This window comes from Podarcis vaucheri (assembly GCF_965113315.1).
Source record: "Podarcis vaucheri genome assembly, chromosome: 10".
Taxonomy (NCBI): domain Eukaryota; kingdom Metazoa; phylum Chordata; class Lepidosauria; order Squamata; family Lacertidae; genus Podarcis; species Podarcis vaucheri.
The window spans coordinates 19,631,585-19,657,169 of record NC_138748.1 but is presented as its reverse complement, the minus strand read 5'-3'; the positions used below and the strand labels follow the sequence as shown (position 1 = coordinate 19,657,169).

At 44.0% G+C, this 25,585-nt stretch overlaps 1 protein-coding gene across 2 annotated transcripts in view; it reads right to left on the bottom strand.

The window, feature by feature from the left end:
- The window catches only part of CTTNBP2 (cortactin binding protein 2), a 122,156-nt gene that overhangs the window by 10,471 nt on the left and 86,100 nt on the right, over positions 1-25,585 (bottom strand). The window contains exons 12-20 of one of the 2 annotated variants that reach the window (XM_082239438.1): positions 24,891-24,970; positions 21,449-21,535; positions 21,248-21,347; positions 18,442-18,594; positions 17,708-17,895; positions 5,477-5,655; positions 4,016-4,221; positions 1,476-1,661; positions 612-672 (exon numbers count right to left, since the gene is read on the bottom strand). In XM_082239438.1, the coding sequence (XP_082095564.1) occupies positions 612-672; positions 1,476-1,661; positions 4,016-4,221; positions 5,477-5,655; positions 17,708-17,895; positions 18,442-18,594; positions 21,248-21,347; positions 21,449-21,535; positions 24,891-24,970 (1,240 nt within the window). The remainder of the gene's footprint in view (positions 1-611; positions 673-1,475; positions 1,662-4,015; positions 4,222-5,476; positions 5,656-17,707; positions 17,896-18,441; positions 18,595-21,247; positions 21,348-21,448; positions 21,536-24,890; positions 24,971-25,585) is intronic. The other variant, XM_082239439.1, reaches the window with a different exon arrangement.

The following is a 25,585-nucleotide window of genomic DNA, read 5'->3' as shown; positions in this document are numbered from 1 at the left end:
GAGGCACCTCCCTCCCATTCAGGAAAAATGGGGTGATGGATGATCAGGAACATCAGGAATGAGGGGCAGAGGGGAGAAAGATCGACATTGGGATCTGCTGCCCTGGTGGATCTTTGCCACCTGAAGCGGTTGCCTCACCTTGGCTCATGGGTGCACCAACCCTGAACATTGCTCTCAACCACTTTTATCTTTTTAACAAAACATGTTGAGGCCACGACAACCAGTAGCAAAGAACCTGCAGTTCTTTGGCACTTGTGATTTCCAACCTTTGTGATTTCCAACCTTTTGTGAATTGGCAGCTTTGTGTTTGCCATCTGCACGTGGTTTGATATTTTGGCTATGGCATCCAGCCACAGTAATTTAAGGTGAATATTATTGTCTACATATTCTCCCATTTCCTATGTAGTTGGGGGAGGGGAGGGCAATGATGCTCACCTCATCTCACACGACAGGCTTACTGATCCCAGGACAAACAATTATCTAAAATTTCCTAGAAAACGGACCGGGACAAAGCCACATAAAAATGTACAGTACTGGGTTATTACAGAATTCAGTTATTTAATTTTATCATTGCCTAATAATTTTCCAGTCCCCCTCCGAAATCAACTTACTTTCTTGTTAGAGAAGCCATTTTGTTCCCATTTTCCTGCAATATGTTCTTTGACTTGACACCTATACAAGACGAAGGATGAGAAGCATTGACACACACATACAGTCGGTGGGAGTAATCCATGAAGCACCAGTGGTGCCAATCCTGTACAGTGGTACCTCGGGTTAAGAACTTAATTCGTTCTGGAGGTCCGTTCTTAACCTGAAACTGTTCTTAACCTGTGGTACAACTTTAGCTAATGGGGCCTCCCGCTGCTGCCGCGCCACCGCCCCGCGATTTCTGTTCTCATCCTGAAGCAAATTTCTTAACCTGAGGTACTATTTCTGGGTTATTGGAGTCTGTAACCTGAAGCATCTTTAACCTGAAGCATCTGTACAGTCATACCTTGGGTTACAGGCGCTTCAGGTTGCGTTTTTTTTGGGTCATGCACCCGCCAAAACCCAGAAGTTCCAGAATGGGTTACTTCTGGTTTTGGAGGTCAAGCATGCACAGAAGCGCTAAATTGCGCTTTGTGCATGCGCAGATGCGCCGAATCGCAACTTGTGTGTGTGCAGACGCGCTGCTACAGGTTGCGAACGCTGCGGGTTGCGAACGTGCACCCCGCACGGATCACGTTCGCAACCCGAGCGCCCACTGTATCTGTTTTAGCAGGGTTAAAGAGAAGTTGCACTTCAGCAGTGGTGAGTGGATTATGAATATCGTTGGTAAACAACAACAACAACAACAACAACAACAACAACTCAGAAATGAAAGACCCTTGACTGAACGGTTAAAGGACAGAACATTCACATTAAACAGAATTTCCTGGCCCATCTCTGCAGTTCCTATGAGGTCTCCAGGGCCTTTCATTCCCATTAGCCATTACCTTCTGCATTCTCCTCTTTTCTACTCCAGGACTGGGCTGACAAGTGGCCTGATTTCTTACGAGGACTGGTGCTCACTTTTCTCCAAGCGATGCTTTCTCCTTTTTTCTTGGGGCAATTCTTGTAGTTTGACACCATAGAGAGGGGGAAGTTTCCTCCTTTGAAATCAGCAATGTACCGATCCAGCTCTGAAACATTGAGAACAAAATAAGCCGTGGTGGTGATAATTCAAGACCTGAAATATTATAATGTGATGCCAAATGCCTTTGTCTAAAAGTGCATCAGCTAAGCTTTTTTTTAAAAAAACCACCATGGTTTTATGGAACTGGAAGATTTGCTGTGATTGCAAGGATGAATAAAGAGGTCGAACAATGAAATGTTATAGGTTTTTGAGACTTAATTGATTGGTTTTGTGGGCTCAGCAGTAAGCACTAGATCTGTTACAATCGTGGGCTACCTAATTGCTCAACCAGAAATAAATCATGGGCCCCAATGTAAAAATGAACTACCTCTGGTTTCACAAAGAAACACACAAGCAAATGACACAGGAAGCACCAGGGGCAGAAACTGTGTGTGTGATGATTGCATGAGAGAGAAAGAGAGGAGATGAATGCAAAAATAGAGATTCAGGCCCTCGTAGCCAGAAAGGAGAGAGCTGCAGTGCCTGGACCAATAAAGAGAACTATGAGCAATATATTCAAACAAAGGTGAGAGCTGTTTCCTAGTTCTGCTGGATCTCTCAGCGGCGTTTGATACCATCGACCATAACATCCTTCTGGACCGTCTTGAGGGGCTGGGAGCTGGGGGCACTGTTATACAGTGGTTCCGCTCCTTCCTCCTGGGCAGTGTTCCAAAAGTGGTGGTGGGGGATGAGTGTTCAGACCCTGGGCTCTCACTTGTGGGGTGCCTCAGGGTTCTGTCCTCTCCCCCATGCTTTTCAACATTTACATGCAGCCGCTGGGAGAGATCATCAGGAGGTTTGGGCTGGGTGTTCATCAGTATGCAGATGATACCCAGCTCTACCTCTCTTTTAAATCAGAACCAGTGAAGGTCCTGTGTGAGTGTCTGGAGGCGGTTGGAGGATGGATGGCGGCTAACAGATTGAGGTTGAATCCTGACAAGACAGAAGTACTGTTTTTGGGGGACAGGAGGCGGGCAGGTGTGGAGGATTCCCTGGTCCTGAATGGGGTAACTGTGCCACTGAAGGACCAGGTGCGCAGCCTGGGAGTCATTTTGGACTCACAGTTGTCCATGGAGGCACAGGTCAAATCTGTGTCCAGGGCAGCTGTTTACCAGCTCCATCTGGTACGTAGGCTGAGACCCTATCTGCCTGCGGACTGTCTCGCCAGAGTGGTGCATGCTCTGGTTGTCTCCCGCTTGGACTACTGCAATGCGCTCTACGTGGGGCTACCTTTGAAGGTGACTCGGAAACTACAACTAATCCAGAATGCGGCAGCTAGACTGGTGACTGGAAACGGCCGCCGAGACCATATAACACCGGTCTTGAAAGACCTACATTGGCTCCCAGTACGTTTCCGAGCACAATTCAAAGTGTTGGTGCTGACCTTTAAAGCCCTAAATGGCCTTGGTCCAGTATACCTGAAGGAGCGTCCCCACCCCCATCGTTCTGCCCGGACACTGAGGTCCAGCGCCGAGGGCCTTCTGGCAGTTCCCTTGCTGTGAGAGGCCAAGTTACAGGGAACCAGGCAGAGGGCCTTCTCGGTAGTGGCACCCGCCCTGTGGAACGCCCTCCCACAAGATGTCAAAGCGATAAACAACTACCTGACATTCAGAAGACATCTTAAGGCAGCCCTGTTCAGGGAAGTTTTTAACGTGTGATATTTTAGTGTATTTTTGGTTTCTATGGAAGCCGCCTAGAGTGGCTGGGGAGGCCCAGCCAGATGGGCGGGGTATAAATAATAAATTGTTGTTGTTGTTGTTGTTGTTGTTGTTGTTGTTGTTGTTGTTATTATTATTATTATTATTATTATTACTTGGCCACAACAAAAATAAGAAAAATAGAGAATTTATCTACATCTGTGAACATGTCAGACTCCTTGCAAAATAAAAAATATCTAGTGCTCAAACTCCATGGGAAAGACCCATGCAATTGACCAAACCTATGTGGTTGTAGCAAATAATAATAATAATAATAATAATAATAATAATAATAAGAAGAAGAAGAAGAAATGTACCACTCTTCATCTGTACATCTCAGGGCAGTTCACAACATAACAGTGCCGAGAGATGAACTCATGGAGAAATGTCTCCCTCAGTTCTAGTTTAACATTACGTGATCAGTGATCTTCATAGTTTTGTGGTCAAGAATGAATCTTCTCCAGATCAGACAGGCAAGCAACAGAAGTTTGTTTTTGACTTGCTTAAGCTATTCTGATCACTCCAAAACACGTTTCTTGAAACCATGCCTGAGATGCGGTAGTTAGTGGGTGCTATCAGTGTCTTCTAGGATTGCTGGGTTATAGCCTTCAGTTTCCTTCCTGGACTTTTAAGTCTAGCAATCAACCCAGTTACTATTTCCCACCTGCTCTGGGAAGAGGACATCCATGCAGAACAGCTTTATTTAAGAGGATGCTGAGCGCAGCTTTCACCACAGCCTGTTGCCCTTGGCTCGGACTTTTCTTGACTGCCATCTGTCCCAGTGCGGATGGTCTTTTCAGAGATGCTCTGGAGAGAATTGCTTCTTGAACTCGGGGAGCAATGACAGAATTCCATAACTTGGACATCCACCTTTGAGTACAGAGGGAAAAGAAATAGCACTAAGGCATGAACATTGTAGCTACAGTTTTTTTCATCCTTGCATGAGAAGCTGTTGAAATCCCCTCCTCTGGTATGGGGCAATAGTTTAGAGGCAGAGTGCGTGCTTTGAGTTCGGAAGATCCTATATTCAGTCCCTTGCATGTTGGTAAAAAAATAATATCAGGTGATATAAAATATCTCTTCCTCAGACGACAGAGAGCTCCTACAAATCCTGAGAAAGACACCTGGACCATTGCTGTCTTATACAGTTGTACCTTGGTTGTTGAACTTAATCCATTCTGGGAATCCGTTCGACTCCCAAAACGGTTCAAAAACCAAGGCACGGCTTCCGATTGGCTGCAGGAGCTTCCTGCACTCAATTGGAAGCCATGGGAGCCACGTTGGATGTCTGGCTTCCAAACTGGAACACTCACTTCCAGGTTTACAGCGTTTGGGAGCCAAAACGTCCGAGTACCAAGGCGTTTGAGAACCAAGGTACAATTGTACTTGGGCTGTACAAGCACTTCCAAGAACTTGAACCTCCCTTTCTATGTGACAAGTGTGTCATGTAATCATAATCAAAGACATAAAATGTAATTTTAGCCCCTGGATTTAATAGTCTAATGGAGGCCCAGTGTGTATTACTGCAGTTGTGAAGCACACAATTACTTTTCCCCACTACTGCCATTGCATGCTTTGCAACTCCTTATATATTCCTGATATGTTATATCAAAAAACTAACTAACCAAATAGTTTGCTAGCTCTAATAAAAAAAAGAGAGAAAATACCCACGAGCATTTAAGAAACTCACTTACATCATAGCACCATCATGCTTGTCGGAATGAAATAAAAAGTAAACGAATAAATTCAGCATCTGTAACCAAGTAAATGTCTACACGGTGGTGCTGCAACTATTTTTTTTTTTTTAAGAAATAAGTTATTCTGCTGTGTGTTGTACATGATTGTAATTAAGCAGTACATCAGGGCTTGCCAACCTTTTTGAAGCAGCAGGTACATTTTGAATTTTGAGAAGGAGCTGTGGATGCCAGTCGCAAAATGGCTGCCAAGAAGGCACGGTGTAACACAAAATTAGAGAGAGTGCAGCCATGGGAGAAAGACTGGGAAACTCTATAAATGTGAATTAGTGGCGCTAGAACAGATTACAGTGATGTACTGGAGAAGTAAGTATTTTAATGATGTCACTGCTGCACTGTATCATTAATGAAGATTAAACGGCAAGACTTACTTCACTGTTGTGTGGCTGTGACCAGGCACCACCGGACAAGACAGAAAATGCTTCGGCCCAACAAGTGCTTCAGGTGCTCCAAGCCGTGATAAACATGAATTGAGTTGGTGCCAGACTGCGAGAATCCAATCTATGATCTTGCACACTGGATCACACGGAGGAGGCATTTTTCCTTTGAACTGGAGAGAGAGCAGATGATTGGTTTTGGACCTCTTGGAAGAAGGAGAGCAACTTCACAACGCAACATGCTGTACATAAGCAGTAGGTTTCACTAAAACGAACACTTGCATGCTCATTCCTTGATAACAGCAGCATCAAGCAGTCACTGCTCGTGTAAAAACCCCACCATGGATCAAATACCACCAAGACACCTGTCCGTCTCACTTCTCATCACCATAAATACAAGTGCTTTTCGATGGAGCTTTCATGGCTGAAAGTCATTGTGTTGAGTGACCAAGCAATAAGATATCAAATGGTGTACAGGCATGTGTGAATTATTTCCAAACTCAGAAAGATGAAAACATTTCAGTTCTTTTGAAACAACACAAGCAGTGGCCTGAAACTCCAAAGCACACCTAAAGGTAAACAATTTTAAGAAGACGCAAAGTCAGTAGGATGCTCCAGCTTCTAATGTGAACCAAAATTTTAATATTTGAAACTATGGAGTGTTTTATTTTGCCCTTCCAGTGGTAGTAACATCAACTGATTTCTTGAGCAAGCCCTATAATAATGGACAAGGGTTCTACATTTTAATGGGGCTTTTTTAAAAAGAAGAACATCCCAATAGATGAATAAAGCCTAATTCTATACGAGGCATTCACACTTAAGTCCCAGTAGAAGCATTACAGAGATATTGGCTATGCAGTCTGCCTTCAACTGGCATATCATCACCACCTCAAGAGGGAACAAGGCATAACATTACATATAGCAAGAAATAACGGTGTCGCCAGCAGTGTGCAGATGCTCTCGCTTACGCCATCTTGCCAGGACAAGCTTGGGGAATATGACTGCTGCACATCTAATGTTACAAAGGAACAAATGAAGCCTTTGGGGCTGTAACTTTTCTCCCAATTAACATTTAATGCTACCTGATCACACTAATTAACATTTAATGCTACCTGATCACACTAATTCCAAAGCAAGATACAGACTTAGAGCAAATTAAAAACTACAGGCCGATTTCCTTACTAAATATAGATTATAAGATCTTTGCGGGAGTCTTGGCAAGAAGACTTAAAGCCATTTTGGTAAATAGTATCCACAGAGACCAAGCCGGTTTTTTGCCGGGGAGGCAAATGAAAGATAATTTAAGAAATATCATAAACATTATAGAATATCTAACAGAAAGGTGTGACAAACAAGGTTTATTGCTATTCGTAGACGCTGAGAAAGCGTTCGATAACGTAAACTGGGAATTCCTGCTGAAGCAATTGGATCACATGGAAGTAGGTACTGAATTCTTCAATGGGATAAAAGCAATATACACGGAACAAAGAGCAAGATTGATAATAAATAATGTAGAAACGGAAGAATTAACAGTAACTAAAGGAACAAGACAGGGTTGCCCACTATCCCCACTATTATTCATAATGATACTAGAGGTTCTATTGAATTCCATCAGAGACAACAAAGGAATTAAAGGTATCAGGGTCGGCCAGCACGAGCATAAAACTAAAGCCTTTGCAGACGACCTAGTTGTAACAATGGAAGACCCATTGGATTCAACAAAAGAAGTACTCAGAGAATTTGATCAGTTCGGGGAAGTAGCAGGCTTTAAATTAAATAAAAGGAAGACAAAAATATTAGTTAAAAATATGCAGGTAGATGAAATTGAGGAATTAAAAAGAGAAACAGAAATAGAAGTAACAAAGAAGGTGAAATACTTAGGGATATGGGTAACGCCAAAAAACATAGATCTATTCAAAAACAATTACGAAATGGTATGGAAAGGAGTTAAGAAGGATATAGAAACGTGGGGCCGGCTTAGACTGTCATTCTGGGGTAGAATAGCCACAATTAAAATGTCGGTATTACCAAGAATTTTATTTCTCTTTCAAAATATCCCGATTATCAAAGGTACAAAGATATTTAAAGCCTGGCACAGAGAGATCTCTAGATTCATTTGGCAGGGGAAGAAGCCGAGAGTAAAGTTTAAAATACTGACAGATACGAAAGAAAGGGGAGGCTTCGCCCTACCTGATCTGAAAATATACTATGAGGCATCTTGCCTATGCTGGGTTAAGACATGGATAAAACTATAGGATAGGGAAGTGCTAGACCTAGAGGGCCACGATAACCGATACGGGTGGCATGCCTATCTGTGGCATGGGCGGAAGAAGGGCCACAAAGGATTTGGGAACCATATATTTAGGGGCCCTCTGCTGGAGGTTTGGGAAAGGTACAAAGACATGCTAGAACCCAGAATACCCCATTGGTTATCCCCATTAGAGGTTATGGCTATCAACAAGATCAATATGGGAACCAACTGGGCAACCTATGAACAACTGTTAATGAAAGAGGAAGGAAAATGGAAAATAAGGCCGTATGAGCAGGTAAAACCTTTAGTATATGACTGGCTGCACTACCACCAGATAAATGATATGTTTAGGAAAGACGCCAAAGATAAAGGCTACGCTGACAAAAAATCCAGATTCCAAAGTGAGATCCTGGGAAATAACACAAAAATACTATCCAAAATGTATAAGTACTTACTGGACTGGAACTTAGCTGACGAGGAGGTTAAGGCGGTAATGACACACTGGGCCAGAGATTTCGGTCGTAACATTTATTTAGAAGAGTGGGATAAACTCTGGAAACAACATCTTAAATTTACGGCCTGTGTGTCACTTAAAGAGAACTTAATGAAAATGTTTTATCGCTGGTACTTGACCCCGGTTAAACTAGCCAAAATGTACGGATCCTGTAACAAATGCTGGAAATGTAAGGAAAGGGAGGGGACATTCTACCACATGTGGTGGGAATGCCGAAAAGTCACAGAGTTTTGGGAGAGTGTATATAATGAACTGAAGAAAATGCTAAGATATACTTTTGTCAAAAGACCCGAAGTGTTTCTGCTAGGTTTGGTAGGAAAGGAGATAAAGAAGAAAGATCACAAACTGTTCCAATACGCAACAACGGCAGCAAGGGTCTTAATAGCTACATACTGGAAACAAGAGAGGCTACCAACAACGGAGGAATGGAGATCTAAACTATTAGATTATGTGGAGATGGACAGGATGACAGGTAAAATTAGATATATAAAAGATCAGAGGTTTGTTAAAAATTGGGAAAGTTTTACGAAATATCTGGAAAGCCTAATTGATGAACAAATAACACTAGTAGGTTTCAGAGGCGCTCTGTAAGAGGTAAAGGGTAATGCCAAAAGAAAATGGAAGAATGAGAACGACTTATGGCATTACAAACATGGAAACGCGGATATACTGTTTATTGTTATTTTGGACGATTCGTGGAATGACTGAAGGAAGTCTCTTTTCTTTCTTTTGGTGAAATGATATGAGTATTGATATAGCTTATTTTGTGCTTTGACTTTTGTAAACCAATAAAAATTATGCATGGAAAAAAAAAAACATTTAATGCTACCTGGGCACAAATTCCGACCAGCACATTGGTGGTGAAAAGTCTCGATCTAGGAAGGCGAAAATGTATCAGTCCTGTCAGCAATGCTTTAAGTCTATTCATCATTTCAATTTCCCACAATGCCATTGTGGTAGCATTGCTAAGGGGCCCTAGATGCAGACACTGGGCACTGCTTCACCACCAAATAAGCCCGCTAGGGTCTACTGATGGAGAACTCATTCACTGGATCATCACCTTGTCATGGTGAGTGGGCTTGCATGTTCCTATGACCCTTGTGAGCAAAGCCATCAGGAGTCTCGTACTCCCAGCAGGGTCACCCAAGGCGGTAAGGTCAAAGGGGAGGAGCTTGACAAATGATGATCCAAAAAGTCCTCAATGGCAGAACAGGCGGGCGATAAGTGGTATGTTACAACAGCTGTGAAGGAGGGTGAAGGCTGCAGCAGATAGGAATCTATCAGTCGTTGTGGTACTCATGCCATTGGAATAGAGTCTTACTGCGAAGACTGTGCGTTTTTCAGCGTGCACTGATCTACACACAAAAAACAAATTCACGCACAGGCGTCTTCCAAAACCACTGTTAAAACTGTGTTTATGGAAGACACTCTTACTCGGCTACAAGTGATCGCCAAAGAAGACAGATAGTTGGACTTGTCCCAAGGTGAAAGCATACTGGGATATGATATATAATGAACTTAAGAAAGTCTTTAAGAACACTTTTCATAAGAAAACAGAAGCTTTCCTGCTAGGTATTCTAGGAGAAGAGATTCCCAAGAAAGACTATACTCTATTTTTATACGCTACAACAGCAGCAAGGATTCTTTTAGCCCAGAAATGGAAGCAGCAAGAAATTCCGACAGTAGAAGAATGGCAAAATAAGATGATTGAATATGCAGAACTGGCAAAACGGTCCAGGGAAATCTGAGACCAGCGAGACCAACGATTTGAAAAAGACTGGAGTAAATTTATTACGTATTTGAAAGAGCATTGTAAACATTTAACAACACTAACAGGACTGATTTAAAGGTTTGCTAGTCAAAAGTAGAAGCTTGTTTACAATTAAAATGAATATCAAAGCAAAAAGAAAGACAGATAGGGGGAATGAGAAATGCAGATGAAATTATGATTGGAAGCTAGAAAGTCAGTTTGGAGGGCTGGGGGTAAGTTGATGACTCAAGAGAGTAAAAATATAGGTGATGATAAGAAATGTAAATATTGTATGGTGTTTGTTGAAAATGAAAATGCTAATAAATATTATTATAAAAAAGAAAAAAACTTGCACCCAGAGCTTTGTCTTGTTTCAGTGTAAATAATCTTGCACCTCTCACAAAAAAGAGGGCTCTCTTGTTTTATAACAACTGTACAGTGGTGCCTCGCAAGACGAAATTAATTCGTTCCGCAGCGCTTCTCCTCTGTTCCCGGGGCTTGCGGTGGGAGGAGGGTTTTTCCTCCCCACCGCCAACATTCAGAACAGCATTCTGAATGTTGGCGGTGGGAAGGAAAACCCTCCTCCCACCCCAAGTCTTCAGGAAAGCCATCCGAAGCACCCGGCATCGGAAGGAGGCGTTCCCCCCCCCGCCCGGCATCGGAGCTTCGTTCCGATGCCGGGCGGCGGGAGGAGGCGTTCCCCGCCCCCCCGCCCGGCATCGGAGCTTTGTTCCGATGCCGGGCGGCGGGAGGAGGCGTTCCCCCCCCGGCATCGGAGCTTCGTTCCGATGCCGGGCGGCGGAGGAGGCCTTGCCCCCCCGCCTGGCATCGGAGCTTCGTTCCGATGCCGGGCGGCGGGAGGAGGTCCGAGGACAGTGGGGAAGACGCGCTGCGCTTCCCCGCTGTCCCTGAGATTTCCCTATGGGCTGTCGTCTTGCGAAGCAAGCCCATAGGGAAATTCGTTTTGCGAAGCGCCTCCAAAACGGAAAACCCTTTCGTCTAGCGGGTTTTCCGTCTTGCGAGGCGTTCGTCTTGCGGGGTACCACTGTATAAAGAAAGCACCAAGTACTAAGGCTCTCTCGCACAGCGGAGGCCTACTGCTATCAATGACTTCAAATTTCAAATTATTCCTTCAGTTCTCATTGTGCTGGTTTGCTCATTTGCTGAAGCTATTTTGGCGCATTTATGCCCTTGCTTCCATTTTGCTCATTTTCAATTAAAAAACACTTGTAGACAATGGGGAGCACTCCAGGCATTTAACAAAGATAGAGGCAGAGATCAGGAAACGACAGAAGAACCATACACAAGTATTCAGTTAAGGGATAATGCCTTGCTTTGAGGCAAGAGCTAAAAAGGAAATCCTTTCATAAGAAATAACTCATGTTCTTCCTAATCTCATTAGAAGCAAGGCTTTCTGGTGTGCAGTCAGACCAGCTGTAGAAAGATACCATTTTGTTTTGTTTTTTACAGCGCTGCTTTCATAATTCTGTTGTGGACATTTAATTGAAATTAATTTTAAAAGGGAATATTATGATGAGGGTTGTGTAAAGGTAAAGGTAAAGGTACCCCTGCCCGAACGGGCCAGTCTTGACAGACTCTGGGGTTTGTGCGCCCATCTCACATCTATTGGCCGGGGGCCAGCGCTGTCCGAAGACACTTCCGGGTCACGTGGCCAGCGTGACAACGCTGCTCTGGCGAGCCAGAGCCGCACACGGAACGCCGTTTACCTTCCCGCTGGTAAGCGGTACCTATTTATCTACTTGCCCCCGGGGGTGCTTTCGAACTGCTAGGTGGGCAGGCACTGGGACCGAGCAGCGGGAGCGCACCCCGCCGCGGGGATTCGAACCGCCGACCTCTCGATCGGCAAGCCCTAGGCGCTGAGGCTTTAGCCCACAGCGCCACCCGCGTCCCAGAGGGTTGTGTATATATTAGTATAAAATGCACAGACTTTTGCACCAAGGTAACCCTAATTCACCACCCTGTATACATTATTGGCTCATTTTGAATAACGTAAATCTGCAATCCTATACCTACTTATCTGGGAGCAAATCCCATCGAACTCAGCGAGACTTGCTTCTGCATAGACATATAAGATTCCACTATATATTCATCTTGCTCTCACCACAGGGAAATGTTTTGCACTTCCAAACCAACATTGAATACTACCACAATACTTTGCTGTTTCAGTTCATATGTGGAGTGGCAGCTATTATGGGTGATGAGTGCTCTCTGGAAGTTCATCACGGAAAGCACACCTTTCATGAGCTTTCTCCAAAAATCCCAAGATAAAACTTGGCTCCAATATGAACCTTTTCTAGGAATGCACTAAAAGCCCCAGAACTCCCCCTCCCTCCCTGTTGTTTTTTACATGGTTGCTGCTGTTTCATAAGCACCAAGTGGGAGGGGGGAATTTCATCACGATTACCCGATACCTTATGAATCCCTTGCTTGGTTCATTATTCGACCTATCTCCCGCTGGAACAGCAGAAGAAGGTAGTTTAGGGAAGAGGAAGGGAAGGGAAGGGAAGAGGAGGCTGGAAGAGAACTGGGTTGATGTGTGGGGTGGAAGAAGCTGAGATCTTTTTTAGCTCAAATAAAAATCCAAGCCCAAGAAGAATTATAACACTGCAATGTTCATCTTCTATTGAGACAGACATTATGAGTCCTGGATGCTTGTACAGTCGTACCTTGGATCCCAAACGCTCTGGAACTCGGACGTTTTGGCTCCTGAATGGCGCAAACCTGGAAGTGACTGTTCCAGTTTGCAAACGTTCTTTTGGAACCCAAATGTCTGATGGGGCTTCCATGACTTCTGATTGGCTGCAGGAGCATCCTGCAGCCGATCAGAAGCTGCAATTTGGTTTTTGAACATTTTGGAAGTCGAATGGATTTCCGGAATGGATTCCATTCGACTTCCAAGGTACGACTGTATTTTTGAGAGTCAAAATACAAAAATTTCAGTGACATCACTAACTACTGTGCAACTATAGCTCTATAGACTACAGTATATGTTGTTTGTTGTTTAGTCATTTAGTCGTGTCCGACTCTTCATGACCCCATGGACCAGAGCACGCCAGGCACTTCTGTCCTCCACTGCCTCCCGCAGTTTGATCAGACTCATGCTGGTAGCTTCAAGAACACCATCCAACCATCTCATTCTCTGTCGTCCCCTTCTCCTTGTGCCCTCCATCTTTCCCAACATCAGGGTCTTTTCCAGGGAGTCTTCTCTTCTCATGAGGTGGCCAAAGTATTGGAGCCTCAGTTTCACAATCTGTCCTTCCAGTGAGCGCTCAGGGCTGATTTCCTTCAGAATGGAGAGGTTTGATCTTCTTGCAGTCCATGGGACTCTCAAGAGTCTCCTCCAGCACCATAATTCAAAAGCATCAATTCTTCGGCGATCAGCCTTCTTTATGGTCCAGCTCTCACTTCCATACATCACTACTGGGAAAACCATGGCTTTTACTATACGGACCTTTGTTGGCAAGGTGATGTCTCTGCTTTTTAAGATGTTGTCTAGGTTTGCCATCGCCTTTCTCCCAAGGAGCAGGCGTCTTTTAATTTCGTGACTGCTGTCACCATCTGCACTGATCATGGAGCCCAAGAAAGTAAAATCTCTCACTGCCTCCATTTCTTCCCCTTCTATTTGCCAGGAGGTGATGGGCCCAGTGGCCATGATCTTCATTTTTTTGATGTTGAGCTTCAGACCATATTTTGCGCTCTCCTCTTTCACCCTCATTAAAAGGTTCTTTAATTCCTCTTCACTTTCTGCCATCAAGGTTGTGTCATCTGCATATCTGAGGTTGTTGATATTTCTTCCGGCAATCTTAATTCCGGCTTGGGATTCATCCAGCCCAGCCTTTCGCATGATGAATTCTGCATATAAGTTAAATAAGCAGGGAGACAATATACAGCCTTGCCGTACTCCTTTCCCAATTTGGAACCAATCAGTTGTTCCATATCCAGTTCTAACTGTAGCTTCTTGTCCCACATAGAGATTTCTCAGGAGACAGATGAGGTGATCAGGCACTCCCATTTCTTTAAGAACTTGCCATAGTTTGCTGTGGTCAACACAGTCAAAGGCTTTTGCATAGTCAATGAAGCAGAAGTAGATGTCTTTCTGGAACTCTCTAGCTTTCTCCATTATCCAGCGCATGTTTGCAATTTGGTCTCTGGTTCCTCTGCCTCTTCTAAATCCAGCTTGCACTTCTGGGAGTTCTCGGTCCACATACTGCTTGAGCCTTCCTTGTAGAATTTTAAGCATAACCTTGCTAGCGTGTGAAATGAGTGCAATTGTGCGGTAGTTGGAGCATTCTTTGGCACTGCCTTTCTTTGGGATTGGGATGTAGACTGATCTTCTCCAATCCTCTGGCCACTGCTGAGTTTTCCAAACTTGCTGGCATATTGAGTGTAGCACCTTAACAGCATCATCTTTTAAAATTTTAAACAGTTCAGCTGGAATACCATCACTTCCACTGGCCTTGTTATTTGCAGTGCTTTCTAAGGCCCATTTGACTTCACTCTCCAGGATGTCTGGCTCAAGGTCAGCAACCACACTACCTGGGGTGTACGAGACATCCATATCTTTCTGGTATAATTCCTCTGTGTATTCTTGCCACCTCTTCTTGATGTCTTCTGCTTCAGTTAGGTCTTTACCACTTTTGTCCTTTATTATGGTAATCTTTGTACGAAATGTTCCTTTCATATTTCCGATTTTCTTGAACAGATCTCTGGTTCTTCCCATTCTGTTGCTTTCCTCTATTTCTTTGCATTGCTCGTTTAAGAAGGCCTTCTTGTCTCTCCTTGCTATTCTTTGGAAATCTGCATTCAATTTCTTGTATCTTTCATTATCTCCCTCGCATTTTGCTTGCCTTCTCTCCCCCGCTATTTGTAAGGCCTTGTTGGACAGCCACTTTGCTTTCTTGCATTTCTTTTTCATTGGGATGGTTTTAGTTGCTGCCTCCTGTATAATGTTGCGAGCCTCCACCCATAGTTCTTCAGGCACTCTGTCCAGCAAATCTAAATCCTTAAACCTGTTCCTCACTTCCACTGTGTATTCATAAGGGATTTGGTTTAGATTGTATCTTACCTGTCCAGTGGTTTTTCCTACTTTCTTCAGTTTAAGCTTGAATTTTGCTATAAGAAGCTGATGATCTGAGCCACAGTCAGCTCCAGGTCTTGTTTTTGCTGACTGTATAGAGCTTCTCCATCTTTGGCAGCAGAGAATATAATCAATCTGATTTCGATGTTGCCCATCTGGGGATGTCCATGTGTAGAGTCGTCTCTTGTGTTGTTGGAAAAGCGTGTTTGTGATGACCAGCTTGTTCTCTTGGCAGAACTCTATTAGCCTTTGCCCTGCTTCGTTTTGATCTCCAAGGCCAAACTTGCCAGTTGTTCCTTTTATCTCTTGATTCCCTACTTTAGCATTCCAATCCCCTATAATGAGCAGAACATCCTTCTTTGGTGTCACTTCTATAAGGTCTTGTAAGTCTTCATAGAATTGGTCAATTTCAGTTTCTTCAGCACCAGTAGTTGGTGCATAGACTTGGATTACTGTGATGTTAAAAGGTCTGCCTTGGATTCGTATCGAGATCATTCTATCATTTTTGAGACTGCATAGACTACAGTATACCTTATACAAATATTACTGTGATGATGTATGTGGTGTGCCTTGAACGTGGAAAGAACACAACAAACCCAACATATCTAAATATCAAAGCAGCGATGTATAGCTTGCTTTCATTTACAATGGGCTCACATCCTTGAGGTTTCAATCTCTTAATCCATGTTGGCTTCTGGGTCTCCTAGAAGAACTGTCAAAGAACTGTCTCTCGGGTGCTGCTTGCGGAAGAAGTCACACCTGCTAAATTTCCCTCTGCCATATATTCTCGAAATCAGCTCTCCGCCACCACGGGCTCAAGAAAAATCACTTAAAGCTAGCTCCTGACAAACACCAGTTTCACTAAGCAGCAATGATTTATGACTTCGTTTTAAAGGGAGTAGGATGATAAACCATCCATTGCTAACTAGGATTTGAAGCTCTCCATGCTGCCAGGAGACCTACAATCAGAGGAGGAGGAGGAGGAGGAGGAGGAGGAGGAGGAGGAGGAGAAGGAGAAGAAGAAGATGAAGAAGAAGAAGAAGAAGAAGAAGAAGAAGAAGAAGAAGAAGAAGAAGAAGGCGGCGGCTTCAGGTTTTTTGCAGAATGAAAATTTAAGAATCTTCTTAATTTCATTATATATGATATCCGAAAATTCTCTTATTCTTTTATACTCCAACCACAGCAGCTAGGATTCTAATAGGTAAGAATTTGAAAAGTGACAACATCCCCACCAAAATAGACTGGCAAATGAGAATGATTGAATATCTACAACTCGCAAAGATGAAAGGAAGAATAAGAAGAAACTCAATACAAAAAGTTAATAAAGATTGAATAACTTTTGAAGAATATAATAGAAATTACTGTGATAATGCTAACCTCTGGGCAGACGTAGAATGAATCATGAAATATAAAGAAAGTATATAATAAAACCAATTGGAAGAAATGGAAATTAATAATAATGAAATGTGTATAGGTTAACAAATGTAAAATAGCACAATGAAAAGAATAGGAAGTTAGTGTCAAGGGTGTGTTTGATGTGTTTATGTTGTAATATGTGCAGTGTGTAGAGGTGTCACTGCTTTTAAAAACCGACCCGAAGTGGTTTCCATCTCTTACGTATTATTTTTAACACTCAATTGGGAGCTGCCCAGAGTGGCTGGGGAAACTCAGCCAGAAGGGCAGGGTATAAATAAATTATTATTATTATTATTATTATTATTATTATTATTATTATTGTTGTTGTTGTTGTTGTTGTTGTTGTTGTTGTTGTTGTTGTTATTATTATTCTTAATTATGTGTCTGTGCCAAACCTGAAGGATGAGAGCTTATCATCACGCAACAACTCAACACTGCTGCAGTACAGTTGGGTTGATTTTTCTTTTTCTTTCTTTTTTAAAATAAACTTTACTATACATCAATTAAGATCAGTTTACATATTACTAATAACATTTAACTTAAACAGTACATACAACACATCCAATACACACTGCACCTCTATTGAAGTCTTAAATGGTAGCAGTTACAGCAGGCAGAAAATGCCTCCTTAACACATATTGGTGATGTAATTGACTACCAATAAGCCAAGACCGCTCAAAAGCAATTCTGCAATTTGATTTAAGAAAAGCTTATGCACGAAAGTTACTGGTTTGTTGCTGGTACGTAGGAATGATGATGAAGTTCCAACTGTGTATTTATAAATATATACAGTCAAACCTCGGCTCCCAAATGGCTCCGTTTTCAAACTTTTCAGCTCCCAAAGGCCGAAAACCCGGAAGTAAATGCTCCGGTTTTTGAATGTTTTTTTGGAAGCTGAACATCTGACGTGGCTTCCGCTTGAGTGCAGGAAGCTCTTGCAACCAATTCGCCTCGGTTGTCGAATGTTTCGGAACGGACTTCCAGAACGAATTACATTCAACAATGTACAGAGGTTTAACTGTATCTCAATTCATAAACTAAATCGCAGAAGCTTATTGAGCTGTATACAAAGGCTCACTTCTTTGTCCTCCAAAATGGAAGAGCTCTAGTTCTCTTATTAATTTATTTGGTTCTAGTAACGCCGAACACCTTTTGTAGTGAATAGTGACCTGACATTCAAGCAGGCATGCTCCTACCTTGCTTAAAACCTTCCTTCTTAAGAACCTTTGCAGGAGGCCATGGATCGGTTCTCCGTCCCATCTTAGCTGAACCCAGAGGAAATGTTGCTGAACCATCAAGTCGGAGCCTTGAAGCCGAGATTTTGCAATGGTCCCCATAAGAAAACAATTCTCGTGGAAGTAATAAGCTTCAGACGCACCATTGGCTAAACAAAACCAAAACAAAACAACCAATAGAGAAGAAAAACTCAAAATAAAACATCCAGGTGATAGAGCTAATCAAGAACCAGAGTCCAAATGCAAGCTCATTTAAATGGATTACATATCACTGTGGCAGGGTTCATATGCGACTCCCCTGTCATTCTGTACTGAGCTAAGCCTCAAACCATACGATGAACCTTGCTTATAGCTTGCGGTTTGTTTGGAGAGAGCTAATCCATGAGCCTGGGTTCAGGTGTCCTGCTAAGGCTATGGCTTAGCTCAGTGCAATGCGCTGCAGAGAGATCAGGGAGGAGTCAGGTGCAGGCCGGCATGTTTGTGTGTTTGTGCTAAGCCTGTGTCAAGGGCAAGCTTCCAAAGAAAACTCTGCTCTTTAAAACAAAATAAAGAAAATTCCTTCCAGTAGCACCTTAGAGACCAACTAAGTTTGTTATTGGTATGAGCTTTCGTGTGCATGCACACGCCTTCAGGTACTTTAAAAGTGTGTTTTCCATAGTAATGAACCCCAGAGAAACAAAAATACATTTCTGTACCTTTCTTCATCGTGTAGGGGTTCTCAGAGCCACGGTTTTCAAGGGGTTGAAGGAACTCCCCCAGTAATTCCAATAATGTCGCTTTTTCCAAATTCTCTAAAATTACAATGGTTCTGTTGTTTACAGAAGGTTGTTTCACGGGGATCAGGCAACCTGTGGATACAAAGAGCTTATTGTGGCTGGCAGAGGGAGACCTGCCTCTCTCAATTTACAACATGCATTTTTCATAATAAAAACATATCTAGAGCATGTAGGAACTTTGATGCTGCTTTTGTCCACCCCCCTTTGCCCCCCAAATATCTCACGGAAGGGGTGACCAACCTTCCTTGGCTCAAGGGCCACATTCCCTCTTGGCTATCTCTCCAAGGGCCACATGCTAGCAGTTGGGAGTCTAACCTATGGTTACCAGATTTTTTTCAATGAATCCGAGGACACTTCTTTTTTCTTCTTCTTTTTTTAAGCTGGGCCCTGGGCCCAAGCACACATGCATATTGTATAAATGTGCAAAGCCCTTCTTTCGCACCCTGTGAAACATAAATGTGCAAAAACTGGGCAATGGCGTGCATGAGCCTTCCCTGATCTCCTTCCCCCTTCCCCCTTTGTTCTGACAGAACAGGGGAGGCTCAGGAGTCATGGGCAGGCGGCCGTTGCCCAGGAGGGGCCAGCCTGGTAGTGCAGTTTGCTCTGGCTGGCTTCAGGAGATGCTCGCTGCCGTGGAGCAGGAAAAATGGCGGGCGCCACAGCACCGAGCAGCGCTAAGAGGCTGGCTCTGGGCTGCTGAGGCTGCTGCTGCCACATTTCCCGGGGACAGATTTGCAAATCTGGGGACATTCTGGGGACAGAATTTGTCCGGGGACAGATTTTCAAATCTGGGAACTGTCCCCGGGTACGTCTGGTAACCCTAGTCTAACCAAAAGTGAGAATAGTGCCCCCTCTCTCTCACACACAGAAGCACACAGCCCCTCCCTCCGCAGATCAGCAGAGGGAAGGTTATCGGTTTTTCTCTGCTTACCAAATGATTGTTCGGTTGACCGAAAAGGGGGCAATGCGCATCTCTCCCAGGATACTGGGTTCTGCCCACCTCTGATTGAGCAGAGGCAACAGTGAATGGGAACTCCTCTCAACTCTCTTAACTAAACAAATACATTTTCTGTCTCCAGCCTTTGTGTCTGGCAAAACAGATGCACACTTTTGACAACTTTGCTTATTGTCAGGGACAGTGCTGAGGGGGGTTACAACGAGGAGCCATTGTGGGTGCCACCTCCTTTCCCCCCTGACCCTGAATCTCCCCAGGAGCAGGAGGGCAGTATAGATTTAGAACAGTGGTTTGTAGAGGGGCATAGCTCAGAAGGGAAAAGCTGGGAAATACCAGATGAAGAGCAGCTAGGAGAAGAAACACATTGGAAGAGAGAGGGTTAACGGATTCACAGTCGCTGGACAACATCCCCCTTCCCCCCGCCCCACGTTCTAGGAGAGCTGAGAAAGTTGCTGAATAGAAAGCAAAGAGACTTCAAGATCAGGGTACCAGACGTGGAGGTGATGTGGATTGAGAGAGGGACAGGCGGGGCGGAGTGTAGCCTTAATTGAAAACACCACAATTCTTAAAGGGAGATGTTCGTTATCCCTTGCTGTGATTATTAAAGAATTCTAACTGGTAAGAAGACTCCGTTCAGTATGCTCTGTTTATCTACTGCCAGGAGGGTGGAGGGGAGGAAGTTGATTCCTTGAAGCCTGACATTTATAAACCTAACTTTTAAACTGAAACAGCTAACTTAGTTATTTTGAAAAAGTTTCACTTGTTTGTTACAGACAAGTTAGACTGTTAGACCAGCCCTATCAAAATACAGTGGTACCTCGGGTTAAGAACTTAATTCATTCTGGAGGTCTGTTCTTAACCTGAAACTGTTCTGAGCCTGAAGCACCACTTTAGCTAATGGGGCCTTCAGGTTACACACGCTTCAGGTTACAGACTCGGCTAACCCAGAAATAGTACCTCAGGTTAAGAACTTTGCTTCAGGATAAGAACAGAAATCATGCTCTGGCGGCACGGCGGCAGCAGGAGGCCCCACTGTAGTCAGGGATGAACTTGCTGGGCGTCACGTCATCATCATTTGTTCTTTATTTCATTTTGCTAGACCAGGCATAGGCAAACTCAGCCCTCCAGATGTTTTGGGATTACAACTCCCACCATCCCTAGCTAACAGGACCAGTGGTCTGGGATGATGGGAATTGTAGTCTCAAAACATCTGGAGGGCCAAGTTTGCCTATGCCTGTGCTAGACAGATGTATGAGATGCCTGTAAATCTCTTGGGAGTGTTATTCCTACAATCATTGGTGAAGAATGATTTAGAGGTGGAAACACTCTGGGTGAATCCTGAGGGATGTAGTCACATGAGGTTCAGTATGGGAATGAAATATTGAGAGATTTCTGCCTATCCCTTATAATACCTATAAAACAACTTTAATTTACCTTCATTTCATTTCATTTTATGCTATTCATATGAATTAAATATTTCCAAATCATGAATAATAATTGTATTTTTTAGGGGGGGCATTTTTAAATCCCCGACCTATCCTCACATCTGTCAGGAGAGATATAAAATAAAACTATTCAAAGCTTGGCATTAAATTTTGTCTTCAGTTTAGGCTCTGTCTCTTTTTCACAACATCAATTTTTGTCTCTGGAGTTTCTGAAAAGTTAGATTAAAAATATGCCATAGGGTACTATTTCCTTTGTAAACATCATTCCAAGTAAGCCTTCTTTTTTTAAATCCAAGCCTCCGCTGATTTATTAAAATCATCTTACCGCTGTTGATGAATAATTCTGCAAGTTGCTCCTTAGAGAAATCAGAATCTATCTTCACTTTGACAATTTCACAGCTGAATCCTGCAGCCAGTTGCTTGTGCTGTGTTAAAAGTTCACAAATTCAGCAAAGGTGAATAATAGGCTCTTTCTACCCACCCTCCATGCCCCTTGCCAAAATGTTGTATAGTTTTATCTTCTTACCTTCATACAGAGGGCTATTTGGTATGCCACATAATCTTGCAAGCTTCCTTCTGGACCATGGAAGATAATATTGCGGTACTGTTCCACCTATAGATAAACACAGTAATATTTATATGTACTTTCACAGGCCTGTTTTAAAATGAATGAAAAGAGGTGTTTATTGTTCTTTAGACATTGCTTATAGTGCAATCACATAGATGTCTACTCAAAAGCAAGTCCCACTGAATTAAAAGGGACTTTGCTCCCGAGAACCTGCTATGTAGGATTGCAGCCTTACAGATTTTTAAAAATGTAATTAGAACATGGGTGGCCACCTGGTACCCATTTCAATGCGGGGGGGGGGGATGCTCACAGCCAGCAGCTTATAAAATGGTAACAGTTAATTGCTCTGTTTCTATTCAGGGTTCATAAAAGAATTAAGGACCATTCTACCATCCCTACATCACAAGTCTGGAAGGATGAGTGCCCCTATAATGATGCTTTTGATTCTTAGTACAGCGGTACCTCGGGTTAAGAACTTAACTCGTTCCGGAGGTCCATTCTTAACCTGAGGTACCACTTTAGCTAATGGTGCCTCCCGCTGCCGCTGCGCCACTGCGCCACTGCCACACAATTTCTGTTCTCATCCTGAGGTAAAGTTCTTAACCAGACGTACTACTTCCGGGTTATCGGAGTCTGTAACCTGAGGCGTCTGTAACCTGAAGCATCTGTAACCTGAGGTACAGTCGTACCTCAGTCCGTTCTTAAACCGAAACCATCCTTAAACCGAGGCACGCTTTCCCTAATGAGGCCCCCGCTGCCGGTGCCCTTCCACCGTTCGGCTTCCATTCTTAGACCGAGGTAAAGTTCGCGAACCGGGACACTACTTCCGGTTTTGCAGAGTTCATAAACCGAATCATCTGTAAACAGGGCTGTTCTTAAACCGGGGTACCACTGTACTGTATAATGTATTAACTGGAGTGAATGTTAACAAAGACACCAGTCAGTTATTACCCCTGAAACAGAAAATCAAAATGCCATTTAATATCAAATGCCAGGATGTAAAGTGCTACTTTGGGTGCATCCAAGGACTTGCTCAGCAGAGTTGTTGTATTTTCTCCCCTTTAACCAGTAGATCCCTGTGACATTTTACCAAGTGTCAAAAGCAATGGCGCGCAGTCCTGCTATTTGAGAATCCCCTTGGCTGCGCAGAATGAACCGTGCAATTCTTTGGACTGTGAGCATGATTTAGGTGGTTTTTTAAAAAAATCTATGTATCTGGATAGAATGACTACAGAGGAGGGCTTTTCAAGTATTCTGCGTTTCCTGTGCTGCTATTCCCGGAACGAAATCTAACGCTCGTGTCTCAGTTTCCTAGCAACGTAACTACCTGTAAAGGGTTCTGAAGATAAGTTTACAAATTGAATTCCAAGAGGACTAAATTAGCTCTCTGCCACTGTAATAGCCATGTCCTTTGAAGGCTAACTTGCCACTCCTGAGAATTTTGCTTCCTTGCTTTTAAGTGGAAACGGATAGTAAAAGGAACTTTATAGTAAGTGAACTCGGTGTACGAAACTTTAGTGAAGCTTTATAGCAGGGAAGGGTGAGCTGTTTGCAGGCTGAGGTCTGCATTCCCTCAAGGACAACCTGTCAGCGGTAGGTGGGGAATTAGAGGTGAAAGGAGAGAGAGAGAGAGAGAGAGAGAGAGAGAGAGCGCAACAAATGCAACTCACAATGTTATAATGTGACTCGTTCCAGCCTGGCAAAAGCATGTGAAGGGCTGGTGAAGGAGGCAATGGGATGGTGCAGTCCAGGGGGCCAGAAACGTAGCCCTTGGGTCTGAGAATTAGTTCCCCATCTTGCTGTTACATGACAGTTCTGTTGCCATGATAGTTACCGTATTTTTCGCTCTATAGGACGCACTGGACCATAGGAGGGGGAGAACAGGGGAAAAAAAATTCTCCCCCTTTCTGCTCAGCGCCCCTTCAGCGAAGCGGCAGGAGAAACGGAGCCCCTTCCATTTCTCCTCCCGCTTCGCTGAAGGGGCACTGCGCAGAGAGGGAAAACTGTGCAGCGCCTCTCCAGCGAAGCGAAGCCTGGAGAGCAAGAGGGATCGGTGTGCACCGACCCCTCTCGATCTCCAGGCTTCAGGTGGCTATCCGCAAGCCTTCGGAGCGCAGTGGGAACTCCTGCAGCGCTCCGAAGGCTTGCGGATAGCTGCCTGAAGCCCCTGGAGCACAGCGGGAGTTTGTGATGCACTCCGGGGGCTTCAGGCAGCTTCAGCGAAAGGCAACGCGAAGCCTCCGGAGTGTGGGGGGAGCTCTCCCTCTGCGCTTCGCAGGCTTTGCGTTGCTATCGCTGAAGCCAAGGAACCTGCATTCGCTCCATAAGACGCACACACATTTCCCCTTAATTTTTGAAGGGGGAAAAGTGCGTCTTATAGAGTGAAAAATATGGTAAATGAAGCACCCATGTTCAGAGGCAATGCTCCTCTGAATCACATTTGCTGGTATGGGAGGGCTGGTTGCCATCACAGCTCGTCTGTGGATTTGCACCCGGGCAACTTTTTGGGAACAGGGTGCCTGATCAAAGTGGACCTTGGAACTGATCCAGCAAGGCTCTCTTTATAGCCTTAAGAAAGCAGTAGCATTCTGGCACAGGTAGAGAAAACCAGCAAGATAATAAGAGTTAAGACTTGCATTCTTCAAAGCCCATAGACCGGGAGAAAACATTCTGTGCCAACACTGTTTTGTGCCTTTCTAGAGTGGCTGCTTCGCTAATTCATTTTTCAGAGCAGCAGAATGGAACCACTTGTCGTGGTGGGGACATAGCCATAAAAGATTCCAATTGCTCAAAAGCAACCAGGAGCCAATTACAGTGGTACCTCTGGTTACGTACTTAATTCGTTCCGGAGGTCCGTTCTTAACCTGAAACTGTTCTTAACCTGAAGCACCACTTTAGCTAATGGGGTCTCCCACTGCCGTTGCACCGCCACCACACGATTTCTGTTCTCATCCTGAAGCAAAGTTCTTAACCTGAGGTAATATTTCTGGGTTAGCGGAGTCTGCAACCTGAAGCGTATGTAACCTGAAGCGTATGTAACCCGAGGCACCACTGTAGTTTAAAAGACCTCAAGAGGAGGACTGAGGGTTCAGTCACACAACTATTTTACTCCCACTTCAACATGGGTTTTGTCATCATGGTAAGATCCATGAGAAACTTGGTTATCTGAATCAGTCCATAACATATTTGGCTCTTGGCAGAGAAGACAAATGTGGGAAAAAATCTGTATGTCGCAGAGGTTTGAGCGCTGGCTCCCTTCTAGAGAGTACTGTAGAAGGGCACAGCACAGGAGACTGTTCCCCCAAACAGTTAGAAAACACAAGAAGTTTGTTAATTTTTACAAAACGATTGTGGTGGAGAGCGATGAAAGTTGCTAAGGCAGAACTAAGCTGATCCTTACCAGCCTGAGGTAATTCTGCAGCGTCTGAAGATGGATCATAGATGTATAAGTCACACTGTGCAGACAGCCTTCTTGAGGACCTTTAAAGGAAAGGATACAAATGAAAACAACCCTAAGCTCTGTGGGGGGTGAAGCTGCACAGAGCCAGAGCTGTGATAAATGAGCACGTTTTTTGGACACCAGACTATAGGGATCCCTGCAGTCCTAAAGAGGTTCTGCTTTCCCCAGCTTACTGTACTTTCATTCCCTGCTTCTGTCTCATTTTCTTGCCCTTGGAATTTCTGCAATTTGCCCTTTCTTTCATCCTACCAACCATGATGAATCTTTCCAGTGGTTGGACTCCCCAGATCAGGTACTCCCGAGAAGCTATTTTCTGAAATTACTGCCACACAATAAATACAAGCGTTCAAGAGTCCTCTCAGCCTGGCCAGATGCAAATTGTGCAGACTTCAGAAAGAGGCACAGACTGTGGTTTTTGCACATGTCTACTCAGAAGTAAATATATTTGTGCTTAATGGAGCCTAGTCCCAGGTTAAGTGGCACACAATGCCAGCTGGAGCAATAAGGAAACAAAATGACTTTGTGCTTTTTTCTTAAGCGCTGTGGGTTAAACCACAATCAGAAGGTCGGTGGTTTGAATCCCCGTGACGGGGTGAGCTCCCGTTGCTCGGTCCCTGCTCCTGCCAACCTAGCAG